The sequence below is a fragment of the Schistocerca piceifrons genome, chromosome X, assembly GCF_021461385.2.
Source record: "Schistocerca piceifrons isolate TAMUIC-IGC-003096 chromosome X, iqSchPice1.1, whole genome shotgun sequence".
Classification (NCBI taxonomy): domain Eukaryota; kingdom Metazoa; phylum Arthropoda; class Insecta; order Orthoptera; family Acrididae; genus Schistocerca; species Schistocerca piceifrons.
The window spans coordinates 465,884,754-465,901,785 of NC_060149.1; the positions used below are offsets into that span (position 1 = coordinate 465,884,754).

Here is a 17,032-nt window from a genome sequence, read left to right on the forward strand (position 1 = left end):
TATTTGTGAGTGGAGTGCTTTAAGCAGTTTGCAATAATGTCTATTACTGTACAGTACATCAGTTACAAAATGTTTATTAAAGGTTTCATGCATGTTTCAGAATATGTGTATGAAAATTATTTTGATTATTACCTTCTTGGAATTACATAATAATCCAAAACAACCAATTCAAGATGTGATGGTGTTTTATTATCATTGCAGTGCAATGATACAGAAACAATATTATTTCAGATCAATAAATTCATCAATATTTATTTTTATTTCACTACATAATTTATGACTCACAGTAACTGTGTAATACTGACAGAATATATTACAATTAAAAATATTTTTAAGTCTTGATTAAATATAATTACAGGGAAATTTCCTTGGACAATATATGTACAACACTGCAAGAAGTCATTAATTAGCTCAGACTCAGACTAGTGACAGTGGATGCTGCTTGCATGGCAGAGCATACCACACAGCTGCTTATCATAAATTGACACAAACAACACAGGAAAGACAATTGTTTCCACAGCCTTACTACATATAGCCTTGGTGGCTTGTAAATGAAAGAGAAAAGTACATTGGAGATAACAGCTGAAGAAGCAAGGGAGAGCTGCGATATAAAAAGGAAGGAAGAAAATGTAACTTGAGGATTTAGTGAGTATCATTCATTCCTAAGAAACCCCATAGCTCCCAAAAAATCATAAACTTTCCAGATAATACAACAGTTCAAGGAGGTGATACAAAATGATAGCAAATATTCAAAAGTTTCGGGAAGGATACGTTTCAAGAAACTGGACAAAACAACAGAAAAAAAGTTGAAAGGGGACAGAAGAGTGGAGGAAACCAAACGACTTGTCAACATTAGGAGAAAGAATGAAATTTGCTTACATTCTCATAAAAGAAGGATTATGACACATGAAAAATAAAATATGTCTTAAATTTACTATAAATATCTAAAACTTCTTCTGATTTCTCCCATTGGTACAATTGCTTAAATATGAAAACTAATTAATAGTTTCTGTGTTCATAAACACCATGACTCACTCACATGTAGGCCTACAGAAACAGACAAAGACAAAGACAAAGACACACACACACACACACACACACACACACACAAACACACACATTTACGTAGAACAAATAGCTTACACACATAACACAGGAAACAATTATGTTGCCTGCAACAGTTAAAAAGACTTAGCATAAGGTGATTTTCAAAACCTAACAGGTATTTTCAGAAGTTTTTTGTTTTTGGTAAACTGTCCTAGTAATTTCTGTTGAAGATCCACCAAGACAGTGCACAGCCTCTCAGTATAAATTATTTCAACTATTATCCTGCACATAGAGCCGTGGTTATCTACTCTACATCTGTGCAAGATGTTATAACATTCACACATCATATTTGCTACACAAAGAATAGCTTTCGATCTAATAGAGACAATAGTCATATGAAAAATGCACAATAAATTAGTAAATATCACATAATAAAATTATGAGGAAATGATCTTCTATGTAACCATAATACATTCAGCTACAATGTAATCTAAAATGCCCTTTATGAGGTCACATCAGTATTTGAATCACAAGTGCTGCACATTCAATGTTTTTCTGATGTGCATTTGGCTTTGGGATGTTTCCTGTTGTACTTATATGAAGAGAATGTGTAGAGCCACTAATGTACTGAGGTAGTGGAATTCTGCTCATTTCTTGAGTCTTCATAGTCACTTTCACTTCCTACAGTATTGTTGCTTGACACAGACTCTGTAGGAGCATTTAGTGGTTGCCCTTCACTAAATTTTGGCACTTCTAGAAGGCTTCTGTTTGCTGCTGGCTGCTGCTGCACAGGCAAGTTACCAGCATTTGCATCTTCAATAGCTTTCCGTAACTGAAAAATTATATCAATATTAATATAATATTGGTGGAAGTGACCACTACTAGAGTACATCAGCCTAAAAAATTAAACATGCTTTCATTTACTAAAAATCGAAAAGAATTTTCAAAACACATAAGAATTTATGAAATATACTAACATCACAAATAAATGTTTTGAACTGTTTGGTACAATTTGGTTTCAAGAGGAAGTGGTCATTGTTCTGATCTGAACCTTTATCTTTGCTGAAAGGAGCTGTTATATATTTTTGTCTTTTAATATTGCATTAGTACAAATACAGGATTGTCGACATAAAAGTTTTCTGGGTATGGTACTGCGTCATAATGTATGCTGGTTTCCTCCACTCTTCTGTCCCCTTTCAAACATTTTTTTCTGTTGTTTTGTCCAGCTGCTGCAACCGTGGCTGAAACGTTGGTTTTTCTCCAGCAGCAGTAGTTTTATACATTATGATGCGGTACCATACCCAGAAAACTTTTATATCGACTGACTCTGGCCGCGGAAGCCTACGCAATTATATCAAGAGATTGCTTTGTCTTGTGTATTTTGATTCACAATTCTTTGTGTGTGTGTGTGTGTGTGTGTGTGTGTGTGTGTGTGTGTGTGTGTGTGTGTGTGTTGAGGGGGGGGGGGGAAGAGGGGTAGGTGGGGCTGCACTGGACTTACAGTAATAACGTTCTAGGGGAAAGATAATTAAATCTGGTGTTAGTTCGAAAACATCTGACAGAGACTATTCATAAAATTTCATACTTTGATAATTGCTTCATATATAAGTGTTAATGTTCTTTGTCATAATCACTATTTGTCTTTTCTCAACAAATTGTGGAAGTCATGTTTGCAATACCTACATAAAAATTAGCTCCAGAAAGACATCATGCATTTAACACTACAATAGAAAGGAGTTAAACACACGTGTATGCATGTATCCAACAACCTGTAAGAGCAAGATAAATGTCTTTTGGGTAATATAGTGGACGTTAATAAAGAAATTGGAAGAACCTTCTGTTGGGAAACTCCTCATATTCAGTTTCAGAGGATTTTTATAGGGAGTTTTAAAATTAATATATTAAGTTATAGTATTATTAATATTAGCATTATAATAGGGGGTACACCAAATATATCTAGACAGAGCAAATATACTGAGGTGCAGGTTTTGCAAAGTTATAGTGAACAATGTGGCAAATTTTCTGTCGTATACCTGTGACTTTTAACATTTAATGCTGATGAATTATGTCACTACCTTTGTTTTTTTAAATGATACTCTTAAAATTTTTTTCTGAGGCATTGGATAGAGCCTTTAGAGAGGACTTCAGTGACATAGCATGTGTGGAACTTGATTCTATAATAAAGTAAACTCTTGTGGTATTGTTGGCTGGGAGAACACAAAGTACAAATTCAGCTCCTAATTAAAAAGGTTTTTCTGTCCAGAATGGCACCCTTCCTTCACAAAGTATGAGAGTTGTGTTTGTAAATGTATCTGAATAGTGTAGACGTGTGTGTGTGTGTGTGTGTGTGTGTATGTGTGTGTCATGTTTGTGTTGGATGATGATGAGAGAAGGGAGAGGGTCAAAAATGACTGCCCTGCTGTAAGAAATGTGATCAAACTTGCCACTCAGGTGTGGTTCATGTGTTTATTATTATGAAAGTCACATTAAGCAGTGAAAATGTTGACATTACTCACCGATACATGCAGTAAAACTTTCTGGACAGTCGTTACTGCATGTAGAATTTGCAGCACAGGCCCAGGTTATAAGGCTTTTCATGCTTTGGGAGGTACTGCTGTTTCCTTTTACATCTTTTGTTTTAATATTTCCAACCCACAGTTGAAAGTCCAGAAGAGTTAAGTATGGTGAGCATGCACACTATTTCATGTTTCATGAATGACTGAACCAGTGACCTGCAAATGTTCTGTTAAGATCTTAACATGTGTGCAGCTAATTAGTCATGAGGATCACTATCAAATGGAGGACCTGAGTTCAGTTCCCATTTTTGTCATATTTTATTGCCTGCCTTATTGCCGGGAGGGCATGGTTGTGGCACACTTAGCCTCATGAAGATATCAGAGAAGGTACTTTAAGAAAATAGCAACTTCAGTTTTGGAGAGTTAACAGAACAGCTGGGAGAGTGGTATACTAACTACAGACTACCCCCTATTCTGATGGCCAGTAACCCGTTAAACACAGGATCTAACAGCAGTTTATCAAGATAGCTTAGTCCTCTTGGTTTGGTTGTAGTATGTTAAATCAGTTCTACTTTCAATCATATCTTGTTCAGTTTGAGAACACTTCTGTCTCAGTCAATGCCCCTTTGTTCTTCCTTAATATTTAAAAATTATTGTGAAATTGTGCTATACAAAACCAAGCTTTTTTCTATAGATGTTTGCAAATTTTAACACAACAAAAACATCTACACAATTGTACTCACTGCGCAGAAACATTTACTTACCTCTTTCAGTCCTACTACTCCTATCAGTCTTCCAGTGGCAGTGACATAGGCATGATTAATTCCAACCATTGAGAAAAGTGAGTGGACCTTGAGGAGGGAAGTTCTTTCCACCAGCTGAAATGGAGCTGGATCAATGTGACACTTTTCAAAATTTGTGGCTTTCCTCATTTCTTCTTCTTCCCAGTGTTTCTGGTCCTCAGGAGACATGTCTATAACCCTTTCTCGAGGCTGTAAATGTGCAATAATTCATGACACACCTCGCTAAGACATAAAATGATTCCTGTTGACTTTGACTAGCATATCTACAATATTTGGCAGCACTGTGGATTTAATTTTTCGCTTCCATAAGAATGATATTGAACATGCATGCAATTTATCTGTTACAGTTTATTGAAGAAAAATCACATGAAAACAAATCATTCACTTAGCAGTGTCAACACAGCAATAAAAAATTACCATTTATAGATGATACACAAATTTCATAAAAGTTAATATACACTTCATGAGTAATTATTTTTACATCATACAAGAAGTAAAATTCCTAACAGTTTACTTGCTTGGGGAGCTTGTCATTACAAACATGTCACTTCTCTGATTATAAAACTTGGTTTTTTCACAAATTTAGCACCCAAAAGTACAGTATCATATTATATTCAATGACCAAACTTGACAGTTTAAATTGTGAAATCACTAATACTGATATTAAAATAACGACACATTGTTGTTTTGATTAGAAGTTCTTTTGCATTTTCTGTTATTTTTAGATTATCACTTAATATATTGACAATAGTGTTTTTGTAAATAATTACAGCATTCAGCTTTACTTCACTCTCAAAGCTTTAGGCAGAAAAATTTTTGAAATTCATAACAGCTGTAAATCATAGCCGTGACTTTGTTGACATACATAAATATATTACATCTAAGGATCACCACTGATGCATGCAGCCAATACAACACTAACTTGATGGTTATTAATGATGTAGAGGTTATAACAACTGTGTAGCAGAAGGATAATTTGATGCCACAGAAGGAAATTTTTATGGATAGCATCAGATTATAAATATGTTAATGAAAAATGCAGAACATGTAAGAGAAATGTGCAGGAAAGGTTTCATCGAATGGAGCAGCAATGCTTCCCCATCACTCTAGAAACAAGCAGAATGAAGGCACTGGAAATGAAGAGGAAGTCTGAATTAACAGATGGTGCAGAGGATGATATAGATACTGTGGCTTATGTTACACACAAGAATTATTGTGAAATTTAAGTAAACTACACACATCACAAAAAGTTTTGCATCACCCTGGTTCCCAGAACTCCTGAAGACAGACGTTGACTGTGGATATTGTTTCACAGACACAGTCCCTTTGACTGTTCAGAGATGTTACTAAACCTGCCCGAAGATGTAAGCAACCATGGATGAGCAGCGCCTATTAGTCGGTGGGGGTCTGACAGCCGATCAGTTCCAGTCATTCCACCAGGATGGAGGTACACGGGTCGTGTTGTCTGTAGTTCAACCATGCCTAGATGGTCAATACCACAGTTTGATCATGTCCACATTGCTACTTTGTGCCAGGAAGGGCTCTCAACAAGGGAAGTGCCCAGGCATCTCGAAGTGAACTAAAGTGATGTTGGTTGGACTTGGAGTAGATACAGAGAGACACGAACTTTCGATGACATGCCTCGCTCATTCCGCCCATGGGCTACTACTGCAGTGGATGACCACTACCTACGGATTAGGGCTCGGAGGAACCCTAACAGCAATGCCACCATGTTGAATAATGCTTTTCGTGCAGCCACAGGACGTCGTGTTACAATTCAAACTGCGGCAAAGCGGGGGTTCCCAGATGCTTTGAGGTGGCATAATGTGGGGCTGACAAATTCTGCTGGTGGTCATGGAAGGCAGTGTACCAGCTCTACGATATGTGAATGCCATCCTCCGATTGATAGTGCAACCACATTGGCAGCATATTGGTGAGGCATTCGTCTTCATGGATGACAATTCACGCCCCTATCGTACACATCTTGTGAATGACTTACTTCAGGATAATGACATTGCTCGACTAGAGGGGCCAGCATGTTTTGCAAACATGAACCCTATCAAACATGCCTGGGATAGACTGAAAAGGGCTGTTTATGGACGATGTGATGCATCAACTACTCTGAGGGACCTATGCCGAATTGCCGTTGAGGAGTGGAACAATCTGGACCAATAGTGCCTTGATGAACTTGTGGATAGTATGCCACGATGAATACGGGCATGCATCAATGCAAGAGAACGTGCTACTTGGTATTACATGTACTGGTGTATACAGCAATCTGGACCACCACCTCTGAAGATCTCACTGTATGGTGATACAACATGCAATATGTGGTTTTCATGAGCAATAAAATGGATCGAAATGATGTTTATGTTGATCTCTATTCCAATTTTCTGTACAGGTTCCGGAACACTTGGATACGAGGTGATGCAAAACTTTTTTTGATGTGTGTATTATCTAAACACCCATTGAGCCTGGTGGATTTGTCTCTTAGACAGCAGGAGTTTATTGATCTTAATGTATCTAATAGGTGCATTACGTTTGTAGTCCGATATCTAATGTCTATGTTAATATCGCCAAATGTCAGATGTCTGCAATTTTTCCATCTTAGGAGCATTATTATCAATTTTTTAAAGTTTTATATAAATTATTCTTCATTATTATTAGAGGAGAGATACACTGATACAGATATTAGTTTCTGATTTGGTATCAATATGGCTGCAACTGCTTTTATAGATAAAGAAGTTACATATAACCTCAATATTCTACATTATGTGTTTCTTTGATAAAGATTGAAACACCACAATGCTTCAACTTGGAACTTGGAACCGAGGCGATGCAAAACTTTTTTTGGTGTGTGTATTTGTTTTTGCTTTATTTTCTCTTTTCAGTTGTTAACATAATTTACTCAACAAATAATTGACATAGCTCTACAACAGGTATTTTTTGAGGCTCTTACGTTAAAAAAAAAAAAAAAAACAACAAGAATATTTGTAATTATGATTACGCACTATTTGTTGATGATAAGAAAATTCTTAGGAAGACTCTGTAAATTATGGCAGTTGTCTTATTTTCAGGATCACCAGGTAAATGTAGCATATTTGTAATGAGCAGTTGGAAGCAGTCAGCAAAGGTAAGGTATGTAAGTAACCATACTCATTCAACATAGTGACGTAGGTGGTTATTAACAATAAGAATAATGAGAGACAAGAAAAAAGTAGCCATATAATGGTAGCAAAGTGGAGAGCAGACATCAAGTGTAATATGCTATCATTCCTCTTAGGCCACAACTCCACTGATGTGAGTAGTTACAAGAGGCAATCAGTAAGTTTTTGAAACTTCCTGGCAGAGTAAAACTGTGTGCCCGACCGAGACTCGAACTCGGGACCTTTGCCTTTCGCGAGCAAGTGCTCTACCATCTGAGCTACCGAAGCATGACTCACGCCCGGTACTCACAGCTTTACTTCTGCCAGTATCTCGTCTCCTACCTTCCAAACTTTACAGAAGCTCTGGTTCGCAGGAGAGCTTCTGTAAAGTTTGGAAGGTAGGAGACGAGATACTGGCAGAAGTAAAGCTGTGAGTACCGGGCATGAGTCGTGCTTCGGTAGCTCAGATGGTAGAGCACTTGCCCGCGAAAGGCAAAGGTCCCGAGTTCGAGTCTCGGTTGGGCACACAGTTTTAATCTGCCAGGAAGTTTCATATCAGCGCACACTCCGCTGCAGAGTGAAAATCTCATTCTGCAGTAAGTTTTTGTTTGAGGCTGTTGCTGCAGTGTATAGGCAATGTAGCACAAATTCAATGTGGGTATATAATCCCCAATGTGTGGACAGGGATTAGGATAGCATTCATGTCTTTCTGACATGCATGCGGTAAACATGGAAATGAGAACTTCAGCGACATTATTCCCAAATGAGTTCAAACAGGACCAGCATGCTGTTATTCTTTTCTTGGCTGCTGAAAGACAAACTCAGTAGAAATCCATCTGAGGATGAAGAATGTGTATGGAGTAGCTTGTCTGTCAAAAGCCACTGTTTTGTGGAATGCTGCACTAAGTTCCGGGATGGGATGCATGTCACCATATTGCAAATGTCGTAATGCAGAAGTTATGCCAACCAAAGAAGGAGACACTTGAGCACCTACCCTATAGTCCTGATCTCTCTCCATGCAATTATCACACCTTTGGTCCCTTAAAAAAGGCCTTGAAATGTCAATGATTGCATTCAGATAAGGATGTGTAGCAGGCAGTTACAGACTTCTTCATCGGGACATGGTGTTTTACCAAACAGGTATCTTCAACCTGGTGCATTGGTGAGATGATTTCCTCAATGGTCATGGCAATTTTGCCTGATTGGCATACCAACACTGGAATGCACAGCCTTTGAATGGAAACTTTTTGATTGCTCCTTATACATGCATCTAGTCATGCTTGACATAGCATTACAAGTGACAAGAAAGCTGTCAGTTTTGCAATAGTAGATGAAGAGACAGCAACTTTGATATTCCATAACATTCCTTTTTTAACATTTTATAATTTATCCTTTATTAAAGAGAAACTGATAATGCTTGTTACACACTGCATGCTTTGAAGTGATAACGACAGGTCTGTTACTTCACTCTACCGTGATTTACAAAAAAAACTAAATAAGCTGGTCATATTTACAAGAATGAATGTGCCATCTTTGACCACCTTTCAAACTTATAAGGGCTCAAATAGAAGGAACTTACACCAATTTCAATCTGAGCATATGAGCTGAAGAGAAATCCAGTCTCTTCTAGGTAGATAAGTATAAATATTTTCATTATATTTTGGTAGCATCAGGGAGAAAACACTAAAGCAATGTAATACAATATTTTGTTCATATGCATACAAACTACATGCAGTCATTTACAGTGATGAGCTGAAGCTTTATGACCACTGCACACCAGGAGACTGATTGATATCTGCTGGTATTGTGGGCATCTGAAGCAATTTGCAAAATATATAAAAGGAGCAGAGACAAATGGGGAATCATTTTAGCAATGATGCAGGCTGTAGATATGGAAATCCACTGACATAAGTGACTCTGACAAAGGGCAAACTGTTATGACCTGGCATTGTTTTGAGCATCTATGGGAAGTGGTTCATGGACAGTGAAACCACAAGTAGGCAACTAGGTGTTGGACATCCATGCCCTATCAGAAAATGTGGAGGTTGGAGACTTATTTACTCTGCACAGCAGGACAGGAGGCAGTCTGTGGCAGATCTGATGACAAGAGTATATTGTTGGTGCAGGCACAAGTGTTTTGGGATCACACTGTTCAGTCCATGTTGTTGAACAGGGGGCTTTGCAGTAGATGACCCAATTACATCATAAATTATGATTGTAGTGGGCACAGTATCAACAAGAATGGACTGTAGATCAATGGACATCTGTCATTTAGTCGGACAAATCACATTACTTGTTACATCAGTTTGATGGCAGTGTATGATTAAACTGTCATCTGGGAAAACAGCTGCTCAAAGTAAGAAATATGATAAGAACACAGGCTGTTAGGACCATTATTATGCTGTGGGGGACATTCACTTGGGGCCTCTGGTAGTAATCAAAAGTACCATGACAGATGTGGACTACATGAGCACTATTGTGGACCTTCTGCATCCTGTCATGCTTGATGTCTTCCCTGATAGTGATTGCATCTTCCAGCAGGAGAACTGTCCATGCCATAAGGCCAGAATCACACTACAGTCATTTGAGGAGCATGATGGCAAAGTCACACTGATGTCTTGGCCAGCAAATTTTTCTGATCTGGACGTGAGAGACCACATCTGGGACACTATCAGGTGCCAGCTCCACACCCACAAACCACTGGCCCACAGTTTACAGGAACTGCACGACCTGTGTGCAGACATCTGGTGCTGTATACCTCTGGAAATCTACTGAGGGTCTGTCAAATCCATGACACACAGAATTGCTACTGTATTGCAATCCAAAGGTGGACCAACACATTATTAAGCACAAGGGCATAACAATGTGGCTCTCAGTGTAAATCACATAAGTCTATAAGAAGCATTAAAGAATTCAGTTATTCACATATGAATTGTTTAAAGCATTCTCATAATGACTTTTTCATTCTACATAAATGTAACCAATACAACACATTATTCAAAGAAGTAATTTCAAAATAAATGCATCTGTTCTGTTTTGTTTTGGGTTCAATGTTCAACATACAATGGCCACAGCGGAAAGTGTGTTACAACTGATAATCATTACCTTGCTAGGCCACATGTGATAGTTTGTGCATTGCATTATAAATTTAAACTAACAGACATTGTGTGAGGTCGTTCAATATGCATGTGGTTAAGTTTACAAGTGTGAAGTATAAGTGGAGGAACAGCCTTGATGCTTATTAATAGCAGTAACATTCCTGCCAAGGCCTATTGCATGTTAGGGAAAAAGTCAGTTGTTTTCGAAACACTTCCCTGAATAATTCATTGTTCTTGGACTCTTGAAATACTAAAATGCATTTGGTTATTTTGTACAGAACAAAAAATCACGTGTAAGTGTACATACAATGTGTTTATATTTGTTGTTCATGTTACAGTTAAACTTTTACAGGTTCTTAAATTATGCCTAAGAGTGCAGGTTTACAATTTACCAATGTAATTGTATCCTCCTGGTATTATGAAATGACAGGATATGTGTGTAATAGATTGTATATCCTGAATTTATACAGCTTAGCTAAGTCCTGGCACATACATGATACTATAATTTTCAAACAGTATAGAAATATGGCAGCAGCAATTCTGCAAAAACAACTTCTGCACAATTAATTTTCCATCATCTCAGGTCGCTGCCAGTAACAGAACTGTACAGTGCCTGGTAGAAAAAGAAAAAGTTCTCAGCTACAGCCTTACATTTCCGTAAGTATTAACATGTTGCCAGCTATGAGAGTGTATTGGTGATCAAGATTTGCACCTTACAATTATGTCTTGGGAAACAGTATTATATTTAAGGTCAGAGCACTTATTGGAGTCAGTACAAGATGAATCAAATTTTCTAGATAAAACACCAATAAACATGCCCAGTAGTTAAGTGTGTGTGTGTGTGTGTGTGTGTGTGTGTGTGTGTGTGTGTGTGAGAGAGAGAGAGAGAGAGAGAGTTTCACAATGTGATTACTAACCAGCTGAACCTTCTTCAAAGCTCTTGGGCTGGTAGGAACAGTGTTAACATGATTTGCTTCATCTGTGGCATCAGTTGCTTCCATTTCCACACCTTCAGGTTCTGGATTAACATCCTGAAGAGTTGCTGATTTTTTGAAAATGGCTTCAAAGGCTAATCGAATTCTGGAAACAAAATATATAAAAAATATAATAGAAATTCAAGAACATTTCTCAAGGAAAATTTTAATATTTTTTTTAATGAACACATCAATTCACTGACATAAGACAGGGATAGGGAATAGTTACAAATATCTTGGCCTAATGATATTTTAACAAACTCCCTAAAAGTGCCCATTCAGTGCCATTGAACAACTTCAAATGTACACAGAGAAAATGGATACCATATATATGAAGTAAGCCATGATTTTCTGTTTCTGTTCAATCCCCACCAGTTTATTGTAGTATATTGTGTCTTTGATAGTAACTCAGTCATTACCTTGGTATTAGGTTCAAACACCATACTGTTTTACCAACCTTATTTCTATTGAACATATCATACTCTCATATCAGAGTCAACTCACAAAGCCAGTTACAAGGACACCCACAGCATAATGAGGCACCAAACCATGATGGGACTAGACACTTTTTACATTCACAGAACAGGACAAAAGTTTGCATGTTACTATAATTACAATATTATTGGCTTCTAGCAGATCTCATTACACGTTTTAAGTGAAAACTATGCTACAAGGAGATATTTAACTAGATCAGAAATTAGGTACGGCATATTGTCTTAACTATGATCATAGAGGAGTGGCACACATTGTCATATAATTTTAAATGTTTTTCTGTATGTATAAATGTAAAATACAGTTTAACACAATGTTTGGTGAACACACAGTATTATAAATACTGTAGATTTTTTTCAGAATCTGCATTGTTCAAGACAGAGGCTCAAAGTCATTAATTACACACACCTGAAATTCTTGTACTGGATAATATGCTTAAGTATTCACCCGTTTTCTCTGTATACATTAGAATTTATTTAATGGCACTGAAAGGGAACTTTTAGGGAGTTTCTTAAATATTGTTAAGCCATTATATTTATAACTATTCCCTATCCTGACATGCTGCATGCCAGTACCTTGTGAATTGACATGTTCACATAAAAATTATTAAAATTTTCTTTGGAAGAAACGAGGCATATTTATTCATGCGCAACATCTTGCAAGCAATTGATACAGATGAACAGGTAGATTTTTTCATCCTATTTTTCCATAGGGGGGTTGGCACAGTACGATATTATCAACTACTAACAAGGAATTGATCATATAAACTATTTTTGCTAATATGTTATTGGCTCCATGAATATTTGACTTATCAGAATCCAGTGCATTACACTGGACATTGCACATTTCACATAAACAAAAGTAACACTGCATACGCCTCAAGGAAGCACAATAGGATGTTTAATGATTTCAATATACATGGACAATTTATCATATAGGATCAGCAACAGTGTAAGATTGTTTTCCGTTATTGAGGTTGTTTTCAGGAAAGTATCATCATTACACAAATTTAAGGAATTCTGAAAGACTACGTCAAGATTTCCACTTAGTGTAATAAATGCCAGCTCTCTTTAAATGTAGATAAATGTAACATAATAACTATAAAAAGATTAGTGACGAACATCATGAGCACATCACAGTAAATACATATTTAGTGATAATACTAAGAAGCAATATGAAATGGGGCAAGCACACAAAATCAGTACTGGCAACTGTGGATGGAAGATGTAGATTTGTTGAAAGGGTTCTGGGAAAATGTGGCATAATGTAAGGAAAAACACTTACAAGACACTCATGTGACCAATTCTCAAATATTGTTCAGATATTTGTAGTCTTTATCAAGTAGACATTGAACAAATTCAGAGATGCATTGCTAATACTATAAGAGGTTGCTACAGCCCACACAAAAATTTAACAGTAATGCTTGGAAAACATAAATGGGAATCACTGGAAGAAAGTTGATGTAGTGCTCATGAAACCCTGCTAGGTAAATTCAGAGATGCTGTACTGAAAAAAGACTGTGTAACCATTATGATTGCCTTTATGATTGCCTTAATGTATGTCTCATGCAGGGATCATGAGCAAAAGATAAGGGAGATTAGGGTGTATACAGAGACATATAAATAATCATTTTTCCCTTACTCAGTCTGCAGCTCATGGTCTTGTGGTTAGCATCATTGACACTCAATCGCGGAGCCCTGGGTATGATTTCTGGCTGGGTGGGGAATTTTCTCCGCTTGGGACTGTGTGTGTGTGTGTGTGTTTTGACCTCATCATCATTTCCTCATCATTGATGCACAAAAAGTGCCATCAAATAAAGAGACTTGCACCAGGCTGCCAAACTCCCCTGAGGCAGTCCTCCGACCTCGAATTTTACATGCGTATTTCATTTTATTTCCTCACTCAATAACTGAACAGAATACAAAAGAAAATTGATAAGATTGGTATGATATACTGTACAATGGTTTGCAGGGTATTTATGTAGCTGCAGAAACATACCAACGAGGGTCTGTCACAACATTAAATTTTATTTACCAGTGCAGTATCATTTTTCACTCAGAGGGTTTCCACCACACGAGAATTCTAAAACCAGAGGGGAACAGAGTAAGATAAAATGTCTATAGAGTGGGAGTGTGTTAGTAATGCAAACTGTTATCATATTTTTGCCAGAGTTGAAAGCCACATTATGTGAAAAAAAAGTAAGTAACTGAATATTAAACACAAAATCTTTGGCTTTGCATGTGAAACATACCCACTGACAGTAATATGTTATAGCAAACAGTGTTAAACAGCCACTATAGTAATTAAGATGCCAGTACTGATGATTTTCAGGTTTCTCATTTAGATCAACAAAGCTTTAGAGACTTACAGTTTTATTAATATCATCTACAGTAAAAATAAAGCCTGTTGGTTTTTTTTTTTAATTTTTATTGGTAACAAATAAGAATATGATTTATTTCCAGTCATGCAGACTGCTGACTTCCCTCCACCATAGCAATAAATTACAAGTAACATTCCTTTCTTGGAGAGTGGACCTGCATTCTTTTAAAATTTATAAACTACCTCAAACAATGGAAAATCCAGGATGGAATGTAACAGTATTATGAAAACGAAAGTTGCTACTCACCATATACCAGAGATGCTGAGTTGCGGATAGGCACAATAAAAAGACTGTCAAAAATAAAGCTTTTGGCCAGTAAGGCCTTCGTCGAAAATAGATGACACACACACACTATGCAAATGCAACTCACACACACGACTGCAGTCTCGGGAAACTGTGTGTGTCTATCATCGACGTTTGACGAAGGCCTTACTGACCAAAAGCTTTATTTGTGACAGTCTTTTTATTGTCCCTATCTGCAACTCAATATCTCCACAATATGGTGAGTAGCAACTTTTCTTTTCATAATACTGTAAACTACCTCAAATATTCACTCACTTCTACCCATGTTTCTTTCCTCATATCCCAAATATCTTTGGTTGTAGATTCTAATGGCTCTTTAAATGAGAATATAATTGGTACCTGCATTTGTGTCAAAACTGGATGGGTACTTAAATTACATTAAAGTCATTAGGTCTGTAAATTCACTCAAAAAGGGGTGGGGATAGATAAACAGACAGAGGGAGAGAGAGAGAGAGAGATGCCCAATATCACCACTGGGTATGATTTCCAGCACTTGGCAGTGATGATGTGGGGCAGCGTGATGTGCATAGAATTGACTGGCTCATTTTTCCTGGAAGATTGCACCATTGGGGAAACCTAGCTTGAGTCAACGTGGGATTTTGGCATCCTAGAACTTCAGAATAGACCCAACTTTGGTGAACTGTGGTGGCAGCAAGATGGTGCTCACCCTACTTCACCAACATTGTTTGGGTGTTCTTGCATGAAGTGTTCCCTGAGCACAGGATTGGCTGTGGAGTGGCCAGCCAGATCTCCTGAATGCACCCCATCAGACTTTTCTTTGGGGTTATGTTAATTTCCTTATCAGTGAGCAACATCTGTGTAAGCTGGTTGTTCAGGAGTTCAACGGTGTTCCGGTGGATATGTGCAGGAAGGCATGTGTAAGCATCGCTGTGCATTTGGAAGCCTGTGCTGATGTAGAGTGTGTCCTGGTCACCCACTACCTTGAAAATTAATGATTATGTCATAAAAATTACTAACATGTAAGCATCATCCTATTTTTGTAATCCTTACTAGCATGTAATAATAAAAATAACATATAATCAAAATCTGTCTAAATAAGTACCTTGTACAGCAGTTGAGAAGCATAATGATCAGGCATCAAGAAAGCCTACAGATAAGTGAAGGAGGACAAAGGTTGATACAAGGATCATTCTTCCTCATCATTATGTGCTATTTGATTGAAAGTGAAATACTAACCTATAAGGACCTTCCCTAAGGGACAGAACCCACAGTAAGCACAAGGTGATACACTTGTCCTGTAAGGCAAGTGATGAAACAACATCCACCAGAAAGGACACAGTGTTTCCTGTTTTGTGTTAGCAGTGTGCAGCTTTGAATTATGATGAAGTAAAATCACATTTTGTGACAATTTGCATGGGCACTTATATCCAAAGGTTCTTTTAAGTGTTTAATAGCAATGAGCATTGATTGCAGTCCCAGCAACAATCCACTACACCTGCAGATAGTGAAGAACAGGCTTAACATTACTTTCCAGCCAGAGATGACTGGGCCTTCTTTGGCTTCGGTGACATTTGAGACTGCTTTTTGTGACTTTGAATTGCACATGGGAAATGGACACCCTGTTTCATCCATAGCCACAATGTGCTCAAAGAATTTTGTTGCTTTCTTTTGGTATTGGAACAGATGTTCTCAGCCCATTCCCACATGCAAGTCTTTCTGCTCATTGCAAAGACAATGGCAGTATTCATGCAGTACAAAATTTGCTATCTGGGCAACTCCATGCATATTAATATTCACATCAACTGACACTGCTCATGAAGTTATGCAGCATTTTTCTTCACCAATATGCAAACTGAGATACTGTTCCAGAACTGATTAGAGGTTTCTCTTTAAGGGGACTTGTATGTGAATAACTGTCGAAAAATCTATTTTTTAATTTTTGTCTTAATAATTCTCTGTAGTTTTATGAATGAGAAAAAGTTTATTTCCCTGAAAATGGACCACAGAATGTGCCAGAATTACAGGAATTTCAAAGTGAATGCCTGCACCACGATGTCCCCATGCCACACCGTCAGTTCTGTTAAAAATAAAGTTTTCTCATTCATTTTGTTTCTATGACTATTTAGTCCCTTAAGTTGGCTAGCCTGTGAAAGATTTACATCTGCTTATCTTTTGATTATGCAGACAGTTTAGTCATGGTTTGCTGTGATTTTGCTGCAGATATTTTGTTTGTAGTGAAGTAATTGTGTTTGTGAATTTATTATTGTGTACATGAGTTTCTTATTCCACTTGAAAGCAATGAGAAGAATTAA

At 37.3% G+C, this 17,032-nt stretch overlaps 1 protein-coding gene across 2 annotated transcripts in view; it reads right to left on the reverse strand.

Annotated features, from left to right (window-relative positions):
- Nucleotides 1-240: 240 nt before the first annotated feature.
- LOC124722886 (chloride channel protein 2) overlaps nucleotides 241-17,032 on the reverse strand; it is a 533,838-nt gene continuing 517,046 nt past the window's right edge. For both annotated transcript variants that reach the window (XM_047248023.1, XM_047248022.1), the window contains exons 18-20: nucleotides 11,528-11,690; nucleotides 4,328-4,555; nucleotides 241-1,879 (exon numbers count right to left, since the gene is read on the reverse strand). In XM_047248023.1, the coding sequence (XP_047103979.1) occupies nucleotides 1,667-1,879; nucleotides 4,328-4,555; nucleotides 11,528-11,690 (604 nt within the window). In that variant the 3' untranslated portion in view covers nucleotides 241-1,666. The remainder of the gene's footprint in view (nucleotides 1,880-4,327; nucleotides 4,556-11,527; nucleotides 11,691-17,032) is intronic.